Source organism: Manis pentadactyla, chromosome 2 (genome assembly GCF_030020395.1).
Source record: "Manis pentadactyla isolate mManPen7 chromosome 2, mManPen7.hap1, whole genome shotgun sequence".
Taxonomy (NCBI): Eukaryota; Metazoa; Chordata; class Mammalia; order Pholidota; family Manidae; genus Manis; species Manis pentadactyla.
Genome location: NC_080020.1, coordinates 215462732 through 215489037, shown reverse-complemented (window position 1 = coordinate 215489037; position 26306 = coordinate 215462732). Strand labels below are relative to the sequence as shown.

The window sequence follows — 26306 nt, the reverse complement described above, 5'->3', positions numbered from 1 at the left end:
TGGAGGGGTAAGTGGACACTTGCACACGAGGCGAGTTGGGGTGGAAACTGTAAATTGCTCTTTGGAGTGCAATTCATTGAGAGCCTTCGACCTAGTAATTCTACTTCTGAGAATCTACTTTAAGGAAGTAAACAGAATACCCAAAAGGTTTGTATATAATTGTTCCCAGCATTATTTTGTAATATTGAAAATTATTAAAACAATATAAATGTACAATTGTAGGGAAATGGTAAAATATTACAATAAATATAAATATTTCATATATGATAAATTATTATAACACTTACAAATATTAGGCACCATTAAAATTATGTTAAACTACTAACATAGAAAACTGTTGCTATAATATTAAGGGAGAAAAGTAGAATAAAAGTTGTAGCTACAGTTTGAGTTCAACTTTGTGAAGAACACTTGAAGGAAACATGTCAATATGTCAACAGAAATTGCCTTTTTTTTTGGTAGTTTTTCTTGCCCATTCTTCTATATTTTCTCCTTTCTCCTTTACTCTACTTCCTCATTTTCTACAGTGAGTAAATATTATTTCACGACCAGGAAAATTTATACGTAAAAGCATATAACTAGAAAAACTAAATAAAAATTTGACTCAGCAAGTACAGAAATTGAAAGGTACAATTAGCTGCCATCCCAGTGACCCAGATGGTTCTCCACTGACCACCTGTTAAAGAATAGGTATTGCAGGCTTCTGTTCTGCAGGACACATCCAAATACTCGTCCCACAATGGAGATTTAAAAATCTCTGGGATCGTTCAGTAAGATACTCTTGACTAACACCCTTGGGTGCAGGAAGAGCTGCCAAGAGCCCTTTTCCTTAGTAGACACTCTGGGCCTTCCCTAAAACGGTACAGGGCAGAGGGTGATTCACCAGGACCACCTGGATAACTGCACTTGACCCTGGATTCCACATGGAATATGGAAATGACTCAGTCTATGGTGATGTGTTAACACCTTTATTCTCCTCAGCATCACCTCCTAGCCAGTTATCTCCTTGCAGATGACCCAGAAGCAGGTAGTGGTAGCTGCCTGGAGTAATTTCCTCTGTTGATCCCTTGCAAGGGTATGCAGTAGTGGAGGGAGATGGGAAGGAGGCTTAGAAGAGTGCCACGTGGCATGTCACCGTCGTGTCTCTGCCTTGTCAAGGTCAGATTATGTTTAACTTGCATCCTGTGCTCCTGCACTTCCACTTTTCCACTTAGGAAAAGCTGGAGCAAGCCTGTCTGTATTGGCCCTCCTCCGGCCTTGTCCTCTCTAAGCTGTTTTTCACCAGTTGTCAGAGTGATCTTTCTACATTGCCTGGACTAATCATTCCACTCTCCTGCTTATTGCCTCGTGGCCCTCCCTTGCCTCCAGGGTTAATTTTACAGCCCTAGCTTGGTAAGGCCCTGCCGCTCTGTTGGCCTCACTTCTGACCATTCCCTGCCCCATACTTCACATCTGAAACAGCTCATGGTTCTCCCAAAGTACCTCACTCTCTCTTGGCTCTCTAGAGCTTTCTCCCTTCAGGTGTCCACCTGAGTAACTCCTGGTCACTTTCCAGGTCTCAGTTAGACATGCTGATGCCGTCCTTCAGGAACACGTGCCCTGGCCCTCAGGGCTCACCTGTCTTACTTCTTAACCCCAGCGCTTGTTGATCTGTCTGTCTCCGAGACAGGGCGGGACTGTGCCTTCTTTACCAGTATTTTCCCAGCACCTAGAATAGTATCTGACGTATACTAAGCACTCATGTGTTTGCTGAATGAATGAATACAGCTAGTGAAAATCCATGGAGTAAGGTAGGGTCTATTCTCATCTAAAATGAACACTGTTTGCTAAACACTAACATGAGAATCAGAAGGTCGGAGTAAGGACATGCAGGTTTTCTGGTGGCAGTATTCACTTTAATGGTGTTTCTAGTGGGCTTTGTCTAAAGGATCTGGGGCAGAGAAGCAGGGGGACTGCGTTTGAAGGCTCTCTGATCTCTTTTAGGCTTTAAGTATGTAGGCTTTAGCTTGCAGTTGAATGATTTCTTGAATTGTTTTTTTGGTTAGCCTTTAATTGACCTCTAATGATTGAGGTGAAAGCTCTTGTCCCTACAGGTTCCTCCGACCTGACTCCAGAATGAACTGTCAGGGACCCTCAGGCATAACAAACTCACCAGTGACAATTAGTGTTATTTTTTCAAAACTTTAGATTCTTGAGCAACAGCTTCAGCAGATGAAAGCCACTTATCAGCTAAACCAAGAGAAGTTAGAGTACAACTTCCAGGTGCTAAAGAAGAGAGACGAAGAGAGCACAGTGATCAAATCCCAGCAGAAGAGAAAGATCAATCGGTAAGGCAGCATGCAGAGCATCTTCTCCTGGGTCTTTCTGTGCTGAAAATGGGGATGGGTATGTATTCCTCTCTTCTGCGGGGCTCAAACTGTTAAAAATGTATCCAACTCTTACTAAGAGAGCTTTTTGGATAATACCAGGCTTGGCATCAGGTTGTTAAATGAAGTTCTTTAAGTCTCCTTGACCATCAAGATTCCCCTACCTCTCCACCTACCAGCTTCCTTTTTAAATGATATGTATACACTTACTGTATCTTTTCTAAATATATGTATGTGTGTGTGGAGGGGTAGAAGCAGTTCTTTGTTCAAAAGACTGGGCCAGTTATTTTACAGAATGTCCCACTTTTTGGATTTAAATAGTTTATATTTACTTGTTTCTCTGGCTCCCTATTTCCCGTGAATTGTAAGTTATAGCTATAGACTTAATGGATTCAATTCACACATTTTTGGCCAGAATATTTTACAGTTAGGGTGTGTGTTTCATATTGCCTTATAATCAGAGACACGTTATATTTTCTTGTCGATAATCCAGTTGATCTAGTGATGCAGGAATTAACCATGGATTAGAGTAATGAATGCATTTTGACAGATTGCCAATTTGTTCTTAGGGGTTGTACCGATCTTGATCCCAACAGCAATGTATGCAAGTATACTTAACTCCTCACAGCCTTGGAATTTTGTGCAGTAGTGTGAGGAATGGCATCTCAGTGTATTTTTATTTTGTATTTCTCTTGTGCAAGAAATTGAACATAGTTTTCTATGTGTATGAGCCACTTGGTATTGTCTTCTTTATGAATTATATTACATGAATATATTAATATATTAATCAATAATTTATAACAAAATATTCATATTATATATGAATATGCCCTGTCTACTTCTTCACTGGCTTGTTGGGCTTTTTCTCATCAGTTTTTAGATACTCCTATATTAATTAGGGAGATTAGCCTGTTGCTACAGGAATTGCAAATATTTTAAACTAGTTTGCTATTTGACCTTGCTTGTGGATTTTTGCAATGCACATATTTTAAACTTCCACATTGTTGAGTTTGTCAATATTCTCCTTTATGGCTTCTGGGTTTTGACTCATAATTAGGAATGTCTTCCTTTCACATTGAGATTTCAAATTCTCCCACATTTTCCAGTGATACATTGATAAAGTTTCATTTTTTACACTTAAACTTGATCTACTTGAACTTTATCTTGGTGTATAGTGCAAGGTGTGAATCCAACTCTTAATTTTCCCCAGATGGCTAATGATTGTCCTCATACCATTCCTTACTGATTGGAGGTGACAACATTATTACCTCATATCTATATACATTTGGGTCTTTTCTGTTTCTTTCTCTCTTTTATCTTTTCAGGTGCCAGTACCACACTGTTCTAATTATTGGGGCACTAGAATATGTTTTAATGTCTGATATGGTTAGTCTTCCCATCTTACTCTCTAAAAATATAACCAAATTTTAATTATTTATATAATGGACACAGGCAATAACCACTTATATAGCTTATTTATTTCTGGTCTTCCAGTGAAATCTGAGATACATGTTTCTACACACATACCACACTGGTTCAGACACTTGCTCTTCCTTGTGGCTTACTGAGCGATGCCTTTCCCTGGGAACTTCTTCCCCATCCTGCCCCTTCCCTGCTCTCCTGTGGTCTCCTGTCCATCCCTCCTCCTTTTCTTCCTTTAAGAATTGTTTTCTAAATTCCAGACCACTGTGGGAGGCTTAAGGCTCAGAGTAGACTAAGCATGTTTAATCCTCATTTGGGGCTTTCCCCCAAAGCCCAAACAACCTATTGTTATTTATGAATTCTTCCACCTGTGGGTTGATGGTACATTTTGGAACAAATGTTGGGTGTGTGGAGAAATACCAGTTTGACTGTTTCAGAGTTACTTATAACAGGAAATGATAACATTTAACAGGTAACAGATAAATGAGGTGATGTCTTAAGCCTGATGATCTGAGATAAATGAGTCATTAGGGGAAAATATTTATGGGCAAAACCCACTATAGGCCCCATACTAGATGGGGAACTGTCCATGACAGTCACAAATCAGTGCATTGAGGAGTTGTCTGGGAAGGCTTCCTAAAGCAATGAAATGGTGGAGAAGGGAGGGCATGAATTGGCATAAAAGAATTACAAGAAGACTCCAGGGTACGTAGTGCCTGAGCTGGGAATGGCAGGTATGAAGGCAAGGAGGTAGGAATGAACAAGTTACATGGTTGACGAAGAGACTGCAGAGTGGGACAGGGAGGTTGGCAAGACAGGAGGCAGGGCTTGGGTTTGACCCAAAGGGCAGGAGGGTGAGTGGTGTCATTGCTGCTGTCCCTTCTTCACTGGCTCTGACTTCAGACTTTCACCAGTGTCCTTTATCCTAAGAAACCCCCATGCCGCTCCTCTGAAAGCTCTTTTCTCTCTCCTTGCTTTTGTGGCCATTTTTCCTTCCTCATCACTTGCCCCTTCCCCCGACCTCTAACATAATTTGACCTCTGACCCCAGAGTTGGACAAATCTTCCCTCTGTAGAATGTAGTGAGTGACAGCCTTTCAGGCGAACTCCATGGCTTTTCCTCAGGCTTCATCCTATTATTACTGGATGCTGAATCTCAGAATTTTCCTCCTCTTTTTTTATGACTGAGATGTTGTCACTTCTTTCTCAGTTTATTCATAGTCTGGTTCCTTTGGATGTCCTGCTTTTTATTGCCTGTTAAAATATTCCAGAAAGCATCTTACCCCTTTCCTTTTTATTTTTCTATTACTCTGTGTCTTTTGATTGGTGCATTCAGTCCATTTACATTTAGGGTGATTATTGAAAGATATGTACTTATTGCCATTGCAGGCTTTAGATTCGTGGTTACCAAAGGTTCAAGGTTAGCTTCTTTACTATCTTACTGTCTAACTTAACTTGCTTATTGAGCTATTATAAACACTGTCTGATGTTTCTTTATTTCTCTCCCTTCTTATTCCTCCTCCTCCATTCTTTACATGTTGGGTGTTTTATTCTATGCTCTTTTGTGTTTCCTTTGACTGCTTTTGTGAGTAGTTGGTTTTATTTTTTGCCTTTAGTTAGTATTTGGTTGGTCTGCTTTCTTTGCTGTGATTTTATTTTCTCTGGTGACATCTGCTTAGCCTTAGGAGTGCTCCCATTTAGAGCAGTCCCTCCAGAATACCCTGTAGAGGTGGTTTGTTGGAGGCAAATTCCCTCAACTTTTGCTTGTCTGGGAATTGTTTAATCCCTCCTTCATATTTGAATGATAATCGTGCTGGATACAGTATCCTTGGTTCAAGGCCCTTCTGTTTCATTGCATTGAATATATCATGCCATTCTCTTCTGGCCTGTAGGGTTTCTGTTGAGAAGTCTGATGATAGCCTGATGGGTTTTCCTTTGTAGGTGACCTTTTTCCTCTCTCTAGCTGCCTTTAAAACTCTGTCCTTGTCCTTGATCTTTGCCATTTTAATTATTATGTGTTTTGGTGTTGTCCTCCTTGGATCCCTTCTGTTGGGAGTTCTGTGTGCTTCCGTGGTCTGAGTGATTATTCCTCCCACAATTTGGGGAAGTTTTCAGCAATTATTTCTTTAAATACACTTTCTATCCCTTTTTCTTTCTTTTCTTCTTCTGGTACCCCTATAACGTGGATATTGTTCCTTTTGGATTGGTCACACAGTTCTCTTAATATTGTTTCATTTCTGGAGATCCTTTTATCTCTCTCTGCATCAGCTTCTATGCTCTCCTGTTCTCTGGTTTCTATTCCATTAATGGCCTCTTGCATCTCGTCCATTCTGCTTTTAAGTCCTTCCAGAGATTGTTTTGTTTCTGTATTCTCCCTCCCAATGTTATCCGTTAGCTCTTGCATTTTTCTCTGCAGCTCCATCAGCATGGTTATAACCTTTATTTTGAATTCTTTTTCAGGAAGATTGGTTAGGTCTGTCTCTCCAGGTTCCCTCTCAGGGGAGGATGTCTGTGTGATTCTGGTCTGAATCAAATTCTTCTGCCTTTTCAAGGCAATAGAGGTAGTTGTAGGGAGTTGGCACATGTGTCAGCCGGGAGAACATCCCTTCTTGCTAGTTTGTGGCCTTCCTCTCCTAGGAGAACGGCGACCCCTAGTGGCTTGTGCTGGGCAGCTGCACGCAGACGGAGTCTCTGATTCTTGCCTGGGCTGCTGTGGAGTTAAGCTCCGCGTGGTTGTTGTGGGTGTGGCCACTGTCAGGCTGCTGCTACTATGGCGGGGCAGTGCCAGAGGGGGAATGGGCGGGAGTCTGTTTATTGCTGTGAGGGGCCTCAGAGCTGCCCTGTCGCTCAGGGGCTTAGGGCGCCCAGAGTTCCCCGGGATTCCCAGCTGCTGGGCTAAGTGCCCTGGGACGCTTCCGTCCAGCTGTGGGGTCCCTGTCTCTTTAAGACTTTCAAAAAGCACTCGCTTTTCTTTTGTCCCAGGGGCGCCGACTGCAGGGGCCTGGTCGCAGGTTTTACTGTTCCGTTTTCCTAGTATCCAGCACACCATGCCCTGTATGTCTGCGCTCCCAGTGTGGATGGCTAAGGCTGGGTGTTTAGCAGTCCTGGGCTCCCTCTCCCTCCCTGCTCTGACTCCTCTCCTCCCATCGGGAGCTGGGGTGAGGGGCGCACTTGGGTCCCCCCGGGCCACGGCTTGTATCTTACCCCCTTCATGGGGCGCTGGGTTCTCACAGGTGTAGATGTAGCCTGGCTGTTATCCTGTATCTTCTGGTGTCTCTTTTAGGAATAGTTGTATTTGTTGTATTTTCAAAAATATATATGGTTTTGGGAGGAGATTTCCACTGCTCTACTCATGCCGCCATCTTGACTTCTCCCTTCCTTTTTATTTTTATTCCATCCACCTGCTGCATCAGTCTCTTGGCTTTGGATATCACCTCTTTGTTGATGGCTACCAATCTCACATCCCTAATCCTGACCTTACCTCCTTGCTTTATCTGAACTGCCACTCTGTTGCAGCTTGGAGGGTCACTGCTGTTGCCAGAGTGGAGTTCTGAAGCCAGACTTCCTGGCCCTCTGGCTTTCCCATCCTCCTCCTCTCCCCTTCTCTAGCTTCCAGCCAGTCACTGGTCTTCATGTTTTGTTGAGCTTCCCCTGGCAACCATCCTCTCCCTTCCACACCCTGTCTCGCTCCCTTGCCCTGATGACCTTCAGTACGCATCTGGAGTTTATTTTTGTTATATTAGCTTCTGTAACGAGATAGACATAGGAACTTTTGTACTAAATGATGCTGAAAAAAAATATTTCAGGATGACAATTAAAAAAAAGGTTGTTTTACACCTATATATGGAAAGTCTCTTAGAATACTGCAGTTAAGAAAATGAATTAGAGATTTATTTTTTATGAGTTTTTATTCAGCTGCAGACTCACTTTTTTTCCCCTCTAACTGAGCCTGCATGATAGTTAATCTAATGATATTTTTGATCTGAGATCAAGTATTACTAAAAGTCAAATAATTTTTTCATTTTATTGAGGACAAAAATATGAATGATGAATGTGTTTTGGGGACTTTCTGATTATTTCAGAATAATGCTTAGGAGGAAAAATTTATTTTTAGAATTTTTAAACTTAAAATATGTAGGCCTTTAAACTCTATTCCAGTGGCACTGACATAAGACACCTCTTCAGTAGTTTGAAGTCTGAAATAGGGTCCTGGGTCTAAAAGCTGTGCCTGCCATGCATGTTTCCCGAGAAGTTTTACATTCACATAGCTCCTTTTAGCAGTGAGATGGGGAGCCATGGCATGCCTGGATTCACAGTGCCACTGGCCAGGTTGTAACAGTCTCTCACTGTAGTGGAACCTCTGACCACTCTTCTCTCCTCTCCTGCACGCCAGGGTAAATCTGGTGCCCCACCTCTGGGCTCCCTGGGCATCCTGTGCAAAACTCTTGTAGACTATTTTTCATACTCTATGGTAGTTAATGTTTGTCCTTGTTTCTGAGTAGACTGATAGTGCCTTGTATTCAAACATATCCTTGGCACAAAAGAGACCTTTCATATTGATTGATTGATAAGTGAATGAGCGAATGAATGAATGAGTTTTTGGACTTGTTACTAATATTAGCTCTTTGACAATGGAGGACTTGTGTCTCATAGACATGTGGCTATAAGAAGGTTTATTATTTTCCTTGTTTTCAGAGGTGAAATGAACATCCAAATTATGACAGTGAACTTGTTGAGATATGTTATGTAAGTATGTGAGGTTGACATTAGATATGGGCATTATGACCAATGGTGCATTGAGGAAAGTCCAGTCACATTCACAAGCGGGAGACTGTTTTGAATGAATTTAGTTCTGGGCAGTCCCATCACTTCCTGTTGCCTTCCTTTCCTTGCTCACAGTCACAGCTGTGTTTTGGACTATATGGGAGGGTTTTCTGTCCTTCCACAAATCTGATTCTGGTTTTGTAGAGCTGAGCAAAGTAGATGAGAGGAACATACATCACGCCTTCTATTCAGCTGCAGACTCACTTAAAAATTTTTTTTTATTAAGGTATTATTGATATACACTCTTATGAAGGTTTCACATGAAAAAACAATGTGGTTACTACATTTACCCATGTTATCAAGTCCCCACCCATACCCCAATGCAGTCACTGTCCATCAGTGTAGTTAGATGCCACAGTTTCACTATTTGCCTTCTTTGTGCTACACTGTCTTCCCTGTGATCCCCCACACCATGTGTACTAAACATAATACCCCTCCATCCCCTTCTCCCTCCCTCCCCACCTGCCCTCCCACACCCCTCACCTTTGTTAACCACTAGTGCCTTCTTGGAGTCTGTGGGTCTGCTGCTATTTTTGTTCCTTCAGTTTTGCTTCATTGTTATACTCCACAAATGAGGGAAATCATTTGGCACTTATCTTTCTCCTCCTGGCTTATTTCGCTGAGCATAATATCCTCCAGCTCCATCCATGTTGTTGCAAATGGTGAGGTTTGTTCCTTTCTTATGGCTGAATAGTATTCCATTGTGTATATGTACCACATCTTTATCCATCCATCTATTGATGGACACTTAGGTTGCTTCCATATCTTGGCTATTGTAAATAGTGTTGCGATAATCATAGGGGTGCATATGTCTTTTTGAATCTGAGAAGTTGTATTCTTTAGGTAAATTCCAAGGAGTGGGATTCCTGGATCAAATGGTATTTCTATTTTTAGTTTTTTGAGGAACCTCCGTATTGCTTTCCACAATGGTTGAACTGATTTACATTACCATGTCTTTTGGATGTTGGCCCTCCTAACTGGTGTGAGGTGATACCTCGGTGAGGTTTTAACTTGTATTTCACTGATAATTAGCAATGTGGATCTATTTCATGTGTCTGTTGGCCATTTGAATTTCTTCTTTGGAGGAGTATCTGTTCATATCCTCCACCCATTTTTTTCATTGGGTTTTTTTCTTTTTGAACATTGAGGTGTGTGAGTTCTTTATATATTTTGCATGTTAACCTCTTATCAGATAAGTTGTTTATGAATATATTCTCCCATATTGTAGGATGCTTTTTTGTTCTACTGATGGTGTCTTTTGCTGTACAGAAGCTTTATAGTTTGATGTAGTCCAATTTGTTCATTTTTGCTTTTGTTTCCCTTGCCCGAGGAGATGTGTTCAGGAAAAAGTTGCTCATGTTTATATTCAAGAGATTTTTGCCTATGTTTTCTTCTAAGAGTTTTATATTTTCATGACTTACATTCAGGTCTTTGATCCATTTTGAGTTTACTTTTGTGTATGGAGTTAGACGATAATCCAGTTTCATTTTTTTTACATGTAGGTTTCCAGTTTTGCCAACACCAGTTGTTGAAGAGGCTGTCATTTCCCTGTTGTATCTCCATGACTCCTTTATTGTATATTAATTGGCCATATATGTGTGGGTTTATATCTGGGCTCTCTTTTCTGTTCCATTGATCTGTGGGTCTGTTCTTGTGCCAGTACCAAATTGTTTTGATTACTGTGGCTTTGTAGTAGAGCTTGAAGTTGGGGAGCATAATCCCCCCCCCCCCATTTTATTTTTCCTTCTCAGGATTGCTTTGGCTATTCGGAGTTTTTTGTAGTTCCATATGAATTTTAGAACTATTTGTTCTAGCTCATTCAAGAATGCTGTTGGTATTTTGATAGGGATTGCATTGAATCTGTAGATTGCTTTAGGCAGGATAGCTATTTTGACAATATTAATTCTTCCTGTCCATGAGCATGGGATGTATTTCAGTTTTTTGGTGTCATCTTTAATTTCTCTGATGAGTGTCTTGTAGTTTTCAGGGTATAGGTCTTTTACCTCCCTGGTTAGGTTTATTCCTAGGCATTTTATTCTTTTTGATGCAATTGTAAATGGAATTGTTTTCCTGATTTCTCTTTCTGCTAGTTCATCATTAGTATATAGGAATGCAACAGATTTCTGTGTATTAATTTCATATCCTGCAACTTTGCTGAGTTTAGTTATTAGTTCTAGTAGACTTGGGGTGGATTCTTTAGGGTTCTTTATGTACAATGTCATGTCATCTGCAAATAGCGACAGTTTAACTACTTCCTTACCAATCTGGATGCCTTTTATTTCTTTGTATTGTCTGATTGCCATGGCTAGGACCTCCAGTACTCTGTTGAATAAAAGTGGGGAGACTGGGCATCTTGTCTTTTACCTGATCTTAAAGGAAAAGCTTTCAGCTGTTAAATATGATGTTGGCTGTGGGTTTGTCGTTTATGGCCTTCATTATGTTGAGGTACTTGCCCTCTATACCCATTTTGTTGAGAGTTTTTATCATGAATGGATGTTAAATTTTGTCAGATGCTTTTTCAGCATCTATTGAGATGATCATGTGATTTTGTCCTTCTTTTTGTTGATGTGATGCATGATGTTGATGGATTTTTGAATATTGTGCTATTCTTGCATCCCTGGAATAAATCCTACTTGATCATGATGGATGATCTTTTTGATGTATTTTTGAATTTGGTTTGTTAATATTTGTTAGCAAATATTTGTTGAGGATTTTTGCATCTATGTTAATCAGGGATATTGGTCTGTAATTTTCTTTTTTTGTGGTGGTCTGCTTTTGGTATTAGAGTGATGCTGGCTTCATAGAATGAGTTTGGAAGTATTCCCTCCTCTTCTACTTTTTGGAAACTTTAAGGAGGATGGATATTAGGTCTTCACTAAATGTTTGATAAAATTCAGTGGTGACTCTATCTGGTCCAGGGATTTTATTCTTAGGTAGTTTTTTGATTACCAAATCAATTTCATTGCTGGTAATTGGTTTGTTCATATTTTGTGTTTCTTCCTGGGTCAGTCTTGGAAGGTTGTATTTTCCAGAAAGTTGTCCATTTCTTCTAGTTCATCCAATTTGTTAGCATATGATTTTTCATAATATTCTCTAATAATTCTTTGTATTTCTGTGGTGTCTGTAGTGATTTTTCCTTTCTCATTTCTGATTCTGTTTATGTGTGTAGTCTCTCTTTTTTTCTTGATAAGTCAGGCTAGGGGGTAATCTATTTTGTTTATTTTCTCAAAGAACCAGCTCCTGCTTTCATTGATTCTTTCTCTTGTTTTATTCTTCTCAATTTTATTTATTTCTGCTCTAATCTTTATTATGTCCCTACTTCTACTGACTTTGGGCCTCATTTGTTCTTCTTTTTCTAGTTTCATTAATTGTGAGTTTAGACTGTTCATTTGGGATTGTTCTTCTTTCTTGAGGTAAACCTGTATTGCAATATACTTCCCTCTTAGAATGGCCTTTGCTATGTCCCATAGATTTTGGGGTGTTGAGTGGTTGTTTTCATTTGTCTCCATATATTGCTCAATCTCTTTTTTATTTGCTCATTGATCCATTGATTATTTGGGAGTATGTTGTTAAGCCTCTATGTGTTTATGGGATTTTTTCTTTTCTTTGTGTAATTAATTTCTAGTTTCATACTTTTGTCATCTGAGAATTTGATTGGTACAATTTTAATTCTTCTGAATGTACTGAGGCTATTTTGATGTCCTAGTATGTGATCTATTCTTGAAAATGTTCCATGTGCACTTGAGAAGAATGTATATCCTGCTGCTTTGGGTAGAGATTTCTGTAGATGTCTGTTAGGTCCATCTGTTCTAATGTGTTGTTTGGTGCCTCTGTCTCCTTACTTATTTTCTGTCTGGTTGATTTGTCCTTTTGTGAGTGGTGTGTTGAAGTCTTCTACAATGAATGCTTTGCATTCTGTTTTGCCCTTTTATTCTGTTAGTATTTGTTTCACATATGTAGGGTGCGTAGATATTTATAATGGTTGTATCCTTTTGTTAGACTGACCCCTTTATCATTGTGTAATGTCCTTCTTTGTCTCTTGTTACTTTCTTTGTTTTGAAGTCGACTTTGTCTGATACAAGTACTGTAACTCATTCTTTTTTCTCCATATTATTTGCATGAAATATTTTTTTCCGTACCTTCACTTCTAGTCTGTGTTATGTCTTTAGGTTTGAAGTGAGTCTCTTGTAGGCAGCATATAGATAGGTCTTGTTTTTTTTATCCATTCTATAACTCTGTGTCTTTTGATTGATGCATTCAGTCCATTTACATTTAGGGTGATTACTGATAGATATGTACTGATTGCCATTGCCGGCTTTAGATTTGTGGTTACCAAAGGTTCAAGGTCAGCTTCTTTACTATCTAACAATCTAATTTAACTCACTTATTATGCTATTTCAAACACAATCTAAAGATTTTTTTTAATTCCTTCTTTTTCTTCCTCCTCCACTCTTTATATATTAGGTATCATATTCTGTACTCTTTGTGTATTCCTTGACTGACTTTGTGGGTAGTTGATTTAATTTTGCATTTGTTTAGTAATTAATCGGTCTACTTTCTTCACTGTGGTTTTATTTTCTCTGGTGACAGCTATTTAGCCTTAGGAGCACTTCCATCGACAGCAGTCCCTTTAAAATCACTATAGAGATGATTTGTGGGAGGTAAATCCCCTCAACTTTTACTTATCTGGCAATTGTTTAATCCCTGCTTTAAATTTGAATGATAATCTTGCTGGGTAGAGTATTCTTGGTTGGAGGCCCTTCTGTTTCATTGCATTAAATATATTCATGCCACTCCCTTCTGGCCTGTAAGGTTTCTGCTGAGAAGTCTGATGATAGCCTGATGGGTTTTCCTTTGTATGTGATCTTTTTTCTCTTTCTGGCTATTTTTAATACTCTCTACTTGTCCTTGATCTTTGCCATTTTAATTATTACATGTCTTGGTGTTGTCTTCCTTGGGTCCCTTGTGTTGGGATATTTGTGCACTTCCATGGGCTGAGAGACTTTCCTTCCCCAGATTGGGGGAGTTTTCAGCAATTATTTCCTCAAAGAGACTTTCTATTCCTTTTTCTCTTTCTTTTTCTTCTGTTACTTCCTATAATGTGAATATTGTTCCATTTGGAGTTGCACAGTCCTCATTATTCTTTCATTCCTAGAGATACTCTTTTCTCTTTGTGCCTCAGCTTCTCTGTATTCCTGTTCTCCAATTTCCATTTCATTTACCATCTCCTCTATGTCATCTAATCTGCTTTTAAATTCCTCCAGTGTATGTTTCATTTCAGATATTGTATTTTTTAAAGTTTCTATCTGTTTCTTGAAGTCTTCCCTGAGATCTTGAATATTTTTCTGTAGCTCCATGAGCATGCTTATGGTTTTTATTTTGAAATTGTTATCAAGAAGATTGGTGATTTCAGTTTCAATTAGCGCTCTTTGTGGTTTTTGAGGGAATTTTGGTTTGTCATTTCATATTTCTAATGATTACTATGGAATAATAACTTTGTGTAGGCAGTACCCTCTAGTGCCCAGAAGTTCTACTCTCTGGAGCTGCCCAGCACCTGGAGTGATGGCAGGGGTCATAGGCAAGTGGCACCAGTGCCTGCTGGGAGGAAAGAGCTCTTTCCTGTTTCCCTGCTGCAGTGCCTGCCTCCACTTCCAGGGCCATTGGGCTAAGTGCGCAGGTAGGAGCCTCTGCTTTAAGCCCTTGTAGCTGCTATAGGTGGGGCCACCCTCCAGCTGGCCTTGAGCAATGGCAGGGGCAGCAGGTCTGCAAACTGGTGTGGGCCAGGAAGAAGGAATGGCAGGCTGCATATTGCAGTGGGGAGCCTCGGCACTGTGTTGCCAGCCGGGGGAATGGAGCACCTGAAGGTCCTGAAAGTTCCCAATCAGCTGGGCTGGGTGTGCCATGACGATTTTGTCCACCTGTCCTTCCTCCTGAGCAGCAAGCTCTGTGTAATCCTTGCCATTTAGCAGCCCTCTCACTGTTGGGAAGTCTTTCAAAATGCTCACCTTTGTGTGGTCCCAGAGCAGCTGATTGTGGGTACCTCTTCTCCACAAGTGGCTGGAATCTCAGTCTCTCTGAGTATGCTGCCTGTCTTTGCTTTCCAACACCACTAATCTGCAGAGTACCATATAATGTGGGTTTGTGCTCCTGGAGGAAATCTCCAGGGGTGGGTATTTAGCAGTCCTGGGCTTCTACTCCCTCCTCACTCCATTTCTCTTCCTCCCACCAGTGAGCTGGGGTGAGGGAGAAGATTTGGGTCCTGCTGGATTGGGGCTTTGTTACTTTACCCTTTTCCATGAGGTCTTCTCTTTTCCCTAGATGTAGGCTGTCTGTTGTAGTCTTCTTTCCGGTCTCTCTTTCAAGATTAGTTGTATTTGCTGTATTTTTGTGTTATATGTGGTGTTGGGAGGAGGTTTCTGTCTCACTTCTCACACTGCCATCTTTTTCCACCTCTCCAGACTCACTTTTTTTCTGCTCTCTTTAACCCAGCCTGCATGATATACTTAATGCTCTGAGATTAAAGTATAACAAGCAGATAAAGCAGTTTCAGGAGGACAACTTGTCACTAACCTCAGACTACAAACGCCTTGTGATACAATTCAAGGAGCTACAGAAATCCATGAGGTACTTACAGCCATGGGTCCCAAGGCACATACTCTAGAATAGAGGTGGGGGGTCGTGGAGTTGGTGGTGGCAGTGGTTTCACTGATATCGTCAGCTTCTTTTAAGCTGGGCTGGGGCACCAAAGACTCCTTGTGCTATCTTCCTTGTCCCTTTACTTGCATGTCACCTGCCTTTTCTTGAGACCTGTTGGGATGGCTTCCAGTCTTTCATAGGTAAGAGCTAACAGCCCAGGATTACCACAGCCACTTAGTCCTTGCCCTGCTGCTAATTGAGGGGACCCTGACCAGCTCCTGGCCTCTGTTGACCATGCTCAGTGACTCTCCTTCACAGGCATTTCGCTCTTATTGATGACAAGCAGTTTCAGGAGATTTGGCTGATGAATGAAGAGGAGGCAAAGGATCTGATAGGCAGAGCCTTTGATGTAGACAAGATCATCTATACCCAGCATCTGGGGCTCCCCTGGACAGTACCTGATTTCTGGTTTCTGAAGAATGTGGGGCCTGTGTCTCAGAAGCAGCAGAAGTCTGCCACCCAAATATTAGAAGAAGTGCTGCTGCAAACAGGTGACTAGAACAGAGCCATTGTGTTTTAGAGCTCTGAGCACATCAGGCTAACCCATTCATTTTACAGGTAAGGAAACTGAAGCCCAGCGGAGAGGGAAGAAGTCTCGTAGCTGTAGGGGGTCCACTGAGTATGGCTGGTTGACATGGATTATAGACTGGTAGTTAATCTAGAAGCCTGATCAGACTTAGTTTCAATTCAATTTTACTAAGTATGCTGTTGTGTCCCTCCACTGGGATAAACTGTCAGGTTGTCTCTCTTTCTGTGGTGCTAGCAGCCATTGATAGTCATTGTCTCAAATCCATTGATTGCCTTGGGGATTACAGAATGGTGATATTCTAAATTCTACCATTATGTCTTCATTTATTAGTTGTAACACTTCTGAAAAGAGCCTCTTCCCCTCATCAGCTGTTTGATACAGTTTATACAGGAAAAGCACGGTAGATGCTTATTATTTCCCTATTTACCAGCTTTCAGAATACATGGGTTGGTTCTCTAGCATCTTCCAAAGGTGATCAGTGATGTTTCATAAACAAGTATCATTATGAACACATGGATTTAAGCAAATTTGATGTGTTTTGATTAACTGTAGTTTTTCTTACTGCTGCTCAAATTATCCCTGTTTGGCCAGCGGGCGTCTCTTCATCTTGGCCTCTGGGTCATGTTGACACAGCCTCAGTAGTCTTTGATAGCTTCCTGGCTTTTCAGAGAGACCAGATGTTCTAGGCTTACATTATACATTTCCTGCTTCAAGTCTGCAGTTAGCTATTTCTCCAAGGAGATTTGATCCTTTTAAGCAGGGAATGGTATGTTGAAACCATAGTCTGGGTGCTGGAGTACTCATTGTTTTGGATTGGTCATTGTTTCTAGGCTTCTCTGTGGTCAAGCTTAGGGTATAGGATTATATTTTAAAGATATAATAAATCATGTGTTTATCTTAATATTTCCTAATCATCGGAACACCAGGATTTTTACTTAACCCTATCAAAATCTATCTCCTTTCTCTTAACTTGAAAATCTTGGTACTCAATGACTCCAAAATAATTACTCATTGCTTTTCCCACAATACCATAGAACAGTCTCAGAGTAAAATATCAACCTTACCACTAACAAATGCTTACTAAAAATAGTTAAAACATTTTCACAGTTCTGTTTGCTCCTAGGATATATTCCATCAGGGATGTACAGACCGATAGATCGCTGGCTTTCAAAGTCATTTGAAATAGTTACTGTGTAGTTATTTAGGTCTTCTGCTTTTGATTGTTAGGGTTTGCTTTTTAACAATTTAATTGTTTTATAATTTATGTAAAATATTTACACGTTCCCAAAGTCAAATGAACAAGACAAAGTATACTTAAAGAAGTGTAGATTTTGTCCTCTCCACCCTATTTCATCTCTCTCCCGTAGGTACCTATTTAAAAACTTATTATTTATCCTCCCATTACTTTTTAAAATTTTAAGCCAATATGTGTATATATTTATATAAACCCATTTTTTTAGCTAAATGAGAGCATATACTTTTATCTGCTTCTTTCACTTACAGTATATCCTGGAGATCAGTCTGTAATAGTAGTAAGAAGAAATAGTCTTCATTTCTTTTTTCTCTGGCTGTGCCAGAATTTATTCAGTCCTCTGTTGGTGGTCAGATAGGTTATTTCCAGGTGTGTGTTTGTGTTTTTGCAGTTACAAACAGTGCTGCAATGAAAGGCTTTGTGCATTTGTGTTTCCACGTTTTTGCTAGGGAGTTGTTGGGGTAGATCCCTAGGAGTAGGAATGTTCCACCATAGCAAAGGTACCATTTTCCATCCCCACCAGCAATCTGATACCTCATTCTTTTCAAAATCTTTTCCTATATGTTATCCTGTTTTACCTTTTGAACAACTAGTAAAACCTGGAGAGTACCATGATTTTTATTCTTATCTTCTGATGAGAAATGTATTGTATAAAACGTTTTACAATTTTAATTAAGATTAAATTTAAACAGCTTAAAATTTAACTTTGAAATCAGCCATCAGCCATCAGTTCTTGCTGAGCCACTTTCCACCTCTTAGTTGGCTGCTTCTAATCTGCAGCAGATTTAAAGACCATATGGCAGATGTGCTAGATTCATCTCTAAAAGAAGAATAAATAGGTTCACATTCTCCTGCCCACCTCCTGGTCACAGCTGGACTTTGAGTATTATGTTTCCAAGTAGATGGAATTTGTAAAAGTGAGGCATTAAAGGCTGGTCAAGAATGGCAGAATTCTCCAGATGGTCCCTTGTTCTGACCCCCAGCCTCCCTGTTTTTCCTATGTAATGGGCTTTCTTCAGCTAAACAGACTTGATAGTGCCGTAAGGAGGCTTTTTAAGAGGTAAATTTTCTCAGGGGAAGCCATTTGACTGTTTTTCCAAGTCAACAAGGTCAAGAGATGATCTCCTTTTTCTGTTCCTCTCTGTCTTACGTCCTTGCCCCATCTGCAGAAGAGGAGGGCATGGAAGAGACTGCTACGGAAGCAGAGGCTTACCTGGAGCTGCCCAAGCAAGTGTCCGCGAAAACAACCGGAAAGATCCTGAGGCTCCTGTGCGATGAGTCGGTGAGGCCAGGCTGGGACTGTGGCAGAGTATGAGGGGTGGCTTTGCCAACTTTTTGCCCTTACCTCTTGGTGCTGCTTCCGACGACTCTGGGTGGGCCATGGCCCTCAGGACTAGAGCTGAGGGACACCCCCAGACTTTGCAGGGCACTCACAGATGGGCCGTGTCTCAGAGCTGACTGAGCCGGCAGATGGGTGGGTCAGCAAGGCGTGGTCCAGGCTGGCCAACAGTCCTTGGCTAATTTGAACAAATGCTCGTTTTGTGAGAGAAGGGGAACCAGTCTCACCTCTGTGAACCCACCTGCTAAGAAGTGTGGCCTCAACTGATGTGGACTTTTTCCAGGAGCCCAGTTTGTGATTACTGTGGGGTCCTCGGCTTTGGAGGTCTGCACTGTGTTACAAGACCCACTGAACTTGCTGTAAAGACTGTGTTGGAGCTGGTTCAGCGAGAAGTTGGGGCATCACCAAATGTAACTGGTGTTTATTTAGATACAGTCCTGAGATGGGAGAAAGAGGTGGAGCAGGGACCAGCAGCCTCTAGTTCTCCTCAAGACAGCGTTCTGTGGATATTGGGGTACTTGTGTATGAGTGAAGTGACATTGGGCGGGTGGGAATCAGTGACTGGGTCAGGCCTGGACTGCTGTGGGGAACTCACTATGAGTCAGTGAGTCAGCCCCTGAGGTGGGGGAACTAAATCTAGGATGGGCATTGGCTTCCTCCCTGGGAATGACTCTTAGGCCTCCTAAGAAGGCCTGCCTCTGGGAGCCCCACTGCCCAGTGTCATCCCTGGGCATTTTGCCTGTGGAGTCATTCCTGGTTAGGTACACGAGGGAGGCTCTATCCTAGTGCTCGTTCCTGAAGCCTGTTTCTGACTGCAGATGTCATCTTGCTGCTTCTCAGGGTTTCCTCATAGAGAACAAGCTGCTGAGCCTTCTCCTTCCTCTGGAGAAGAACGAATGCTATCTGCTGAGGTTGGATGCCATCTTCTCAGTGAGTCTCACTGGGCTGAGTGGGCAGGGGATGGGGTCCTCATTCTAAGACAGCCACCTATGTTCTTCCAACATTGCCTTGGTCCTGGGAGTAGACGCATGTCTCCCAGGGCTTTCCTGGGCTCACTCTCAGTCCTTCCTTCTACTTACTCTCCATGCAACAAAATGGCCTCAGAATTGTTTAGATGTCTCCCATCCCTGACCCTTCCTCTACTAGCTTCTCTCTCATGGCCCAGCTCTCAGATCGTAGGTTCTCCCCTACACCTCTGAACTCAGATGTGTGCCCAGCACTCTTCCGTGTTCTCACCCCACCAGACCCATATGGAGCTGTTCCTGACTCTGAGCGTAGTGTCTCTGTCCTGGCGTGTGCCCCCAATCTCATTGTGCAGTGTTCAGGGTCCTCACTCTGGGCCGTGGCAGGTGCCTGGGATCTTGAAGGGCACGAGCCAAACTCCCTGCTCTTAGGTCCAAAGAAGGCCTTCCTGCTGACGGTCGCTAACTCCTGGAGCTGGGGACTACTTGATGTAGTGTTTGAACACCACATTCTATTTTTTTCTTCAGGCCCTTGGAATTGAAAGTGAGGATGACTTGTATAAACTGGTGAACTTCTTCCTCAAATACAGAGCTCATCATTCATCCTTCAGCCAGGTAAGGTGAATGCCTAAGAGGGAGCATTTGAAATTCTCCTGAACGCCCCCGGAGGACATTGCGGCCTTTGAATAATACTTCAGGATGAAATAGTGAGGGTTTTATGTCAGGGATAGCTAACTCAGCATTTCCCTTATCATTATTATATTGTCTGTGCAATGGGAAGAATGGGTGGGATGACATGCTGTTCTCTTACTGAGGCCCAAGGGGTCTTTTCCTTCAAGACAAGCCTCGGCTGCTCTAAGGCCTGAGACCGCCAACTTCTGAATATATTGTTCTGTAACACTTTTCTGCAGAATAGGCCCATTTGTAATGCCCATTTTGATTGTAATTGACTCTTCTGAAGAAGTTGTCATGTTAAAAATATAAATTTTTAACTTAAAGATTAAAAAATTAATTCAAAAAATGTTTTTAGTATTGTTAGCCCTATAGTGGGTATCCTGATATGCTTCCAAAAAGAATTGGCTGAGTGGACAAAACCCAGAAGCCATAAAGGAAAAAGAAGATATATTTGACTACATTAAAAAAATATTCTGTAGGGCAAAAATCATTATAAGCAATGTTAAGATACAGATAACAGCTGGGGGAAAATATTTTTAACTCATATCACAGTTAAGAGTTAATTTCCTTAATATATAAAGACCTCCCATAAACCAATAAGAAAAAGACCAACACCTCAATGGAACAGAGAAGGGATATGAACAAACACCTCCTAGAAGAGGCAGTAACTCTTAAACATATGAAAAGATAATCAGGCTTTCTTGTAATAAGAGCAATGTCCAAATTCAATTTCACCTGTCAGTTTGGCAAAAATCTGCATGTTTGATAACACATAAAAAGGATTGGTATGGATTGCACTCCATAAGTTGCTGGTGTGAGTGTAAATTGTTGTAGAGGGCAGTTTGGCAGTGTCAATTTCAACACCATGTACAAAATTACTTTACCCTGCGATTCTTCTTCTAAGATTTTATTCTATAGCTATGTCTCAGTACATTTGAAACTATATGTTTATTGTAGCTTATTCATAGCAGCATTGTTTGGAATAACAGAGGATTGGAAACAACCTAAATCTCCATTATTAAAGAATTAAGTAATATATGGTGAAGCTATATAATGGAATACTATGCAACTATAAAAAAGAACAAAGAAGTTCTTTATGTACCTATGTGAACGATCTCTGAGGTTTGTTGGTATGTGAAGAAACCAAGTGCAGAACTATGTATTTAGTATCATATCATTTATGCAAAAATGAGAAGGAAAAGTGTGTGGACATAATATTTCTTTGGAAGGATACATAAACTGATAACATTGGTTTTTCAGTAGAAGGAAACTGGATGAAATGAGAGACAGGAGTAGGAGGAAGTCTTTTTAAGATTTAAAGATTAAAATAAACTTTAGTTTGTATTAAGATTCAAAAGGATATTTATATCATGTAAGCTTTATGATATCAATAAAATGAATACCCAGCTTAGTAAGAGGACATCATCATTGTTTTCAAGTGCCTTGTGTGCCCCTCCCTGGCCCCAATCCCCTTCTTCCCCCTCTTTGTCCTCACTGTTTCTCCCCTTGGGTAAATGTCTCTTTCTGCATTTTTTCTATAATGTCTGTGATTTCCTGTAGACTTTTCTCTTGTTTTTTTCCTTTTCCTGTTGGTCTTCACAGACTCATGCTTGTGTACCCCCAACCCACAGTTGCCCTTGCACCTTTCTCCAGATCAATCCCTGGAATTTCTTACCCCCTACAGGAGCGAACAAGTCTGATACCAGCCAAGCCAGCAGAGCATAGGGACTTCGAGGGAGAAGCAGAGGAAAGCCTTGTGGAAGGGGAGCAGGAAGGGAAGGAGACCCCCGCTTCTCCCATTCTCATCCACCCCAATGATGTCCTCAAGATCCTGGAGGCTTTTGTCATGGCTCTGAAGAAGCCCAGGTGAGCTGGGGTGCTGGAGGTCTTACCTGAGAGCTGGAAAGCTGGATAGGATGGGGGGCCAAGCCGTTGCGAGTGCGAGAGAAGAGGCTGTTGAGCAGGAACCTTGGGGGTGAGTAAAGGGCCACCCGGAAAGAGGCTAGAGTGGACATCATAATGAAAGAAATGGGTGTACAAGTGCTTTATGTATTCTCATTCATCATTCATTCATTCAACAAACATTTATTGGGGTCTGCTGTGTGTAGGCCCTGACCTGGTGATCAGAACAATGGTCACGGCCTATACAAAGTGTCACATTGTTTAGAGAAGGAAGTGGACAACTCTCTTTGGCACATCAGAGAGGGCTTTTGGAGAAAATGATGCCAGCACTGAGTTTTCCTAGGTGGATAAAGTGGGAGAAAGGGCATGTCAGGATGTCACAGTGCGGGGAAAAGCCTGGTGTATACAAGAATCATGACAGAGAAGTGTGGCTAGTGGCAAGGGTCTGGGAAGTGGGATGGGTGGGTGGGGGAGCCAGGCTAGACCTTGGAGAGCCTTGCCCAATGTGCCCAAGATTTTTGTCTTTACCCTCCGGTGGACCAGAGCCAGAGAAGGATGTCAAGCAGGGGTGGGAAGCCACGATTATCAGACTTGCACTTAAAAGCCGCTTTGGTGGCAGGGAGCTGGGTACAGGGGAGCTCTGAGAAGGTTTGTCCAGGTGGAGGGGATGATATCTTAGAGGGGATGGAGAGGAGATGACCAAGAGTTGATTTAGGTGTATTAGTGAAAGAAATGGGCATAGTAATGAGCTGTAAAGCCAGTGAGGTAAACTGAGAGAAGGAGGGTGGGTGAGACTCTGAGGGTGCTGTCACAAAGGTGGCCAGGGCACCAAGAATCTGAAGCATGTGCACTTTGAGGCTCTGCCATAGTCTGGTAAGCTTGCATAGCAGAGGGGGAAGTGACAGGTGGAGAAGCAGAGAGTGTGTGAGGCAGCCTGTTCCCACTGCGTGGAGGCCTGGGTGGTGCCAGCCGAGGCGATGGTGCCAGTGCCTTTCCCCGTCAGGGACCCTCAGGCGCCTGGGAAGTTGCTGAAGGAAGCGCGAGATAGCTCCAAGGACTCCGAGTACTGGGAGGCCCTGGCCTCGGTTATCCCCTGCTCCACGCAGGCCCTCTGGGCGGCTCTGTACGCAGCACTGGAGAAATACCAGTAAGTATGTTGTCATGGCCCAGGGGAAGGAGGGAGCCGGCAGGGAAAAGTAGAAGGATTCTGCTTAGCGTGGCCACGTTTGCCACCTCCCTGTCCTGAAGAGAAGAGCTGCCTGTGGCGACTCCTGCTCGGGACGGGTGTACTTGGGTGGCTGGCTCTCGGGCCCTGCCCTTCCTGCTCTGTTTCTGCTAGCCTGGCTGGTTCAGGGCTGAAGGTGGCTCTGTGGGGTGAGGTTTCTGGGGCCCTCTTGCACCTCCAACCAGAACAGAAACACAGGGACTGTGGCCCCTGCTTGGTAGAAGATGAGGATTCAGTGGACCTCTAACTGATTTTTCTGCCCCCAGCTTTGTCCTGACCCAGAGGGCCAAGCTGCTGATAGAAAACAGCTCTCTGGCACAGCAGAACACAGAGCTGCAGGCGCTGCTGCAACAGTACCTGGGTTCCAAGGTGGGTGATGGAGGCCCTCTGTGGAGGCTGGGGAGCTGCTAGGACTGTAGCTGATTTTAGGAAACGAGCAAGTGATGCTAGGAAATGTTCCCACCAGAGGCAAGGGAGCTTTGAGATATGACAAAAAATCAGCAGTCATACCTCAGATTGAGACAATTACCAGGCAGGTGGGTGGATGTTGCCTGAAGCCTCCTCCAGGCCATGTGGGTTATAATACTGTCCTTGTGGGGCCCATAGTTTCTGGCACCAGCTGCTTGCTGGGCCCCTCTGGGGGCAGTGCCGAAGCTAGCCATGGGGAGAAGAGGCTCAGACGGGGCAGATGCTCCCTGGCCCCCACTCAAGCCCACTCCAGTGATAGTTGGGGTGCCTTCCCATAGCCTCTCACCATCTCTGCTCTAGAGGAAAAGTCCATTTGTGACACAGCAGCTGGCTTGGCTCTGCTGGTGTGGAATCCTTTACATGGTGCCAAGGCCAGGAAGGGTGTGACATGCTGGGCTGAGCATAGGCCCCCTGTCACCAGCTGTGTGTGTGAGAGGTGACCGAGGCCAGTCACGAGCCTGCACACTGGGCGTGTATGGCCCCATCATGGTCTCAGGCTCCAGGCTGCGCCTGAATGAAGGACATGGTGAGCCTTGGTGTCATGATGGCCTCAGCCTGTGACTGGACTCCCACGTTAGGGGACCATGTGGGCCATGCTTCCATTGATGCCACTGTGTACGGGAGGATGGGGTGGGGGGGCAGCAGGGCTGGACTGGGGACAGGAGGGCAGGTGAAGAGTAGAGGGAGGATTTAGGAGGATGGATCAGAGTGGAAGGTTAAGAACATTACTGGGGGGTAGCTAGCTGGAGCAGACGCCAACAAGAAGCCCCTAGACTTGTCTTCTGAAGGAATGCGGACTGGCCTTGCCCAGGTATCTGGAAGCCTTTGGGGAGGAAATGCTTGCAGAGATTTGGAGGCCTGTGGGAGAGCTTCCAAATGTAATCACCTTTACTCTCTTTTCCAGATAAACTCAGAACTGCAAGTTCCTCCCACTCAGGTGCTCCGGGTACCCATGAAATAGATCTGGACTTCAAAAGGCTGTATTAGGGCAGTGGTGTCGGAGCTGGCATCTATCACCTGGGGAGCTGCCTGGGCCCGCTCCCTGGATCTTCCAGAGCTGCTGTCTCAGGGCCTGTCAAAGTAAGGCGCTAAGAGGAATTACCTGTGTCCACAGTTATGATTAAAGTCTTTAAAAAGTTGTGGCTCAATCTCTTTAAAGAGGTCAGGTCCAGTGAGACATGGCCCTTGCCCCAACCTTTGTGTCACAAGGGGACTTTGTCCCCAGCGTCAGGCTGTGGCGTGAGAACAGGCACAGGACTGCAAGATAAGGCCCCGGCCCGTGGTGTGCGCCCCCTTCCTTTGCCAGGCAGTTGCTGTCTGTGGGTGGAGCCCGCGCTTTGGGGGCCCTTGTGGGATTTTAAGTCTTCAGACTGTCCTTGGGCCTGCAGAGCCCTTTTGTGAGGCCCCAGGGCTGTGGTGTGAGGCTGGTCCGGTGAGCAGGGGCCCTGTGCCTTAGGCCTGCTGTAAACTGTGGGCCATGAGGCCACCCAAGGAGAACAGGCCTCAGGGCCGAGCTGGTACTGCGTTTGCCACCTCAGGGTGCCCGCCAACCCTGTACCCCACACTTGTGCTCCCACTTGACCAACTGCAGATTTGTCAGCTCAGTGTTTAGTTTCTTTTATTAAGGGAAAACCACCACTCAAGAAAGGAAAAACAGCCAAGAGAAACCCAGCTCCCGCCGGCAGGGGGCAGCTCTTAAACTCCGGGCTGGGCTGCAAGGGGAGAGCTCGGAAGGGCTGGCTCAGCGGGCAGAGGGCTGGGGCTGCCAGGGGGGTGGGGGGAACACAGGGTTCATTCTCGCTGCTCCTCCTTGAGGCTGTGGAGCACTAGCCCGGCCAGCAGGGCAGGGCGGAGCGTGCGCACCCGCCGCTGTGGCTCCGGGCAGGAGGAGGAGCGTGTGGAGTGGTGGGGCGGGGAAGCAGCCACCCCTGGGGGCCGGTAGAAAGGCCTGACCCACTTCGGATGAGCAAAGCCTGGTGGCGCCGCCCCCACAAGATTATCTGGGGGAGGGGAGGGTGATCGTTTTGCTGGTTCATTCTGTTTAAAGCCCTAGACCCTGGTCGCTGCCATGATTCCTGGCTAATTTCATTAAAGCTTAGTCCTTGGAAGGCCTGGGGAGGTTTTGGGGCGGCTTTCTCTGGAGCCGGGGCCTGAAAAAGGGTGGTGCCTCAGCAAGGTGGGGCAGACACCCCTTGCCACACTCCCCACCCCACAGGCAGGAACCAGAGGGTCGGGACTGGGCAAGCAGCAGCCTCGGGGTGGTGGGGACAGGAGGTGGGGAGTCACCAGCCCTGCATGCAGGAGGCAGGCTCCTGGGACTTGAGGCCCCAGGTATGGACACCAGGCCCCTCAGGCTCCAGGCAGACCCACAAGTCCACGCCAGAGGAGGGGCAGATGCAGCCCAGGAGAGGAGCTGTGGCTGGGCCATGGGGCCTTCATGCCCCCAGGAGCTTCTTGACCATGTAGCCGGGGAGGCTGTAGAGGAAGAGGGCCAGCATGAGCAGCCCCAGCAGCGCCAGCACGATCTTGACGATGAGCCACTTGTACCGCGTGCAGATGAGGTACTTGATGGACTTGAGGGGGTTGAGGAACCAGACGAAGGCGGTGTCGGGCCGGCTGGGGGAGGGGGGCCAGGGTTAGGCTGTGA

General features: G+C 43.8%; 2 protein-coding genes across 6 annotated transcripts in view; one reads left to right on the top strand and one right to left on the bottom strand.

Moving 5' to 3' along the window:
• DRC1 (dynein regulatory complex subunit 1) overlaps positions 1–24797 on the top strand; it is a 46714-nt gene extending 21917 nt beyond the window's left edge. For 2 of the 5 annotated variants that reach the window (XM_057497352.1, XM_057497355.1), the window contains 10 exons: positions 2188–2327; positions 15101–15235; positions 15566–15798; positions 18258–18370; positions 19268–19357; positions 19918–20004; positions 21749–21930; positions 22970–23113; positions 23458–23560; positions 24564–24797. In XM_057497352.1, coding sequence (XP_057353335.1) covers positions 2188–2327; positions 15101–15235; positions 15566–15798; positions 18258–18370; positions 19268–19357; positions 19918–20004; positions 21749–21930; positions 22970–23113; positions 23458–23560; positions 24564–24620 — 1284 coding nt within the window. In that variant the 3' untranslated portion in view covers positions 24621–24797. The remainder of the gene's footprint in view (positions 1–2187; positions 2328–15100; positions 15236–15565; positions 15799–18257; positions 18371–19267; positions 19358–19917; positions 20005–21748; positions 21931–22969; positions 23114–23457; positions 23561–24563) is intronic. The other 3 variants (XM_036903410.2, XM_057497354.1, XM_057497353.1) reach the window with 3 other exon arrangements.
• A 469-nt stretch (positions 24798–25266) lies between these two features.
• Positions 25267–26306, bottom strand: part of OTOF (otoferlin) — an 89640-nt gene continuing 88600 nt past the window's right edge. Inside the window, exon 47 of the mRNA XM_036903411.2 lies at positions 25267–26275. Within this exon, the coding sequence (XP_036759306.2) occupies positions 26095–26275 (181 nt within the window). The 3' untranslated portion in view covers positions 25267–26094. The remainder of the gene's footprint in view (positions 26276–26306) is intronic.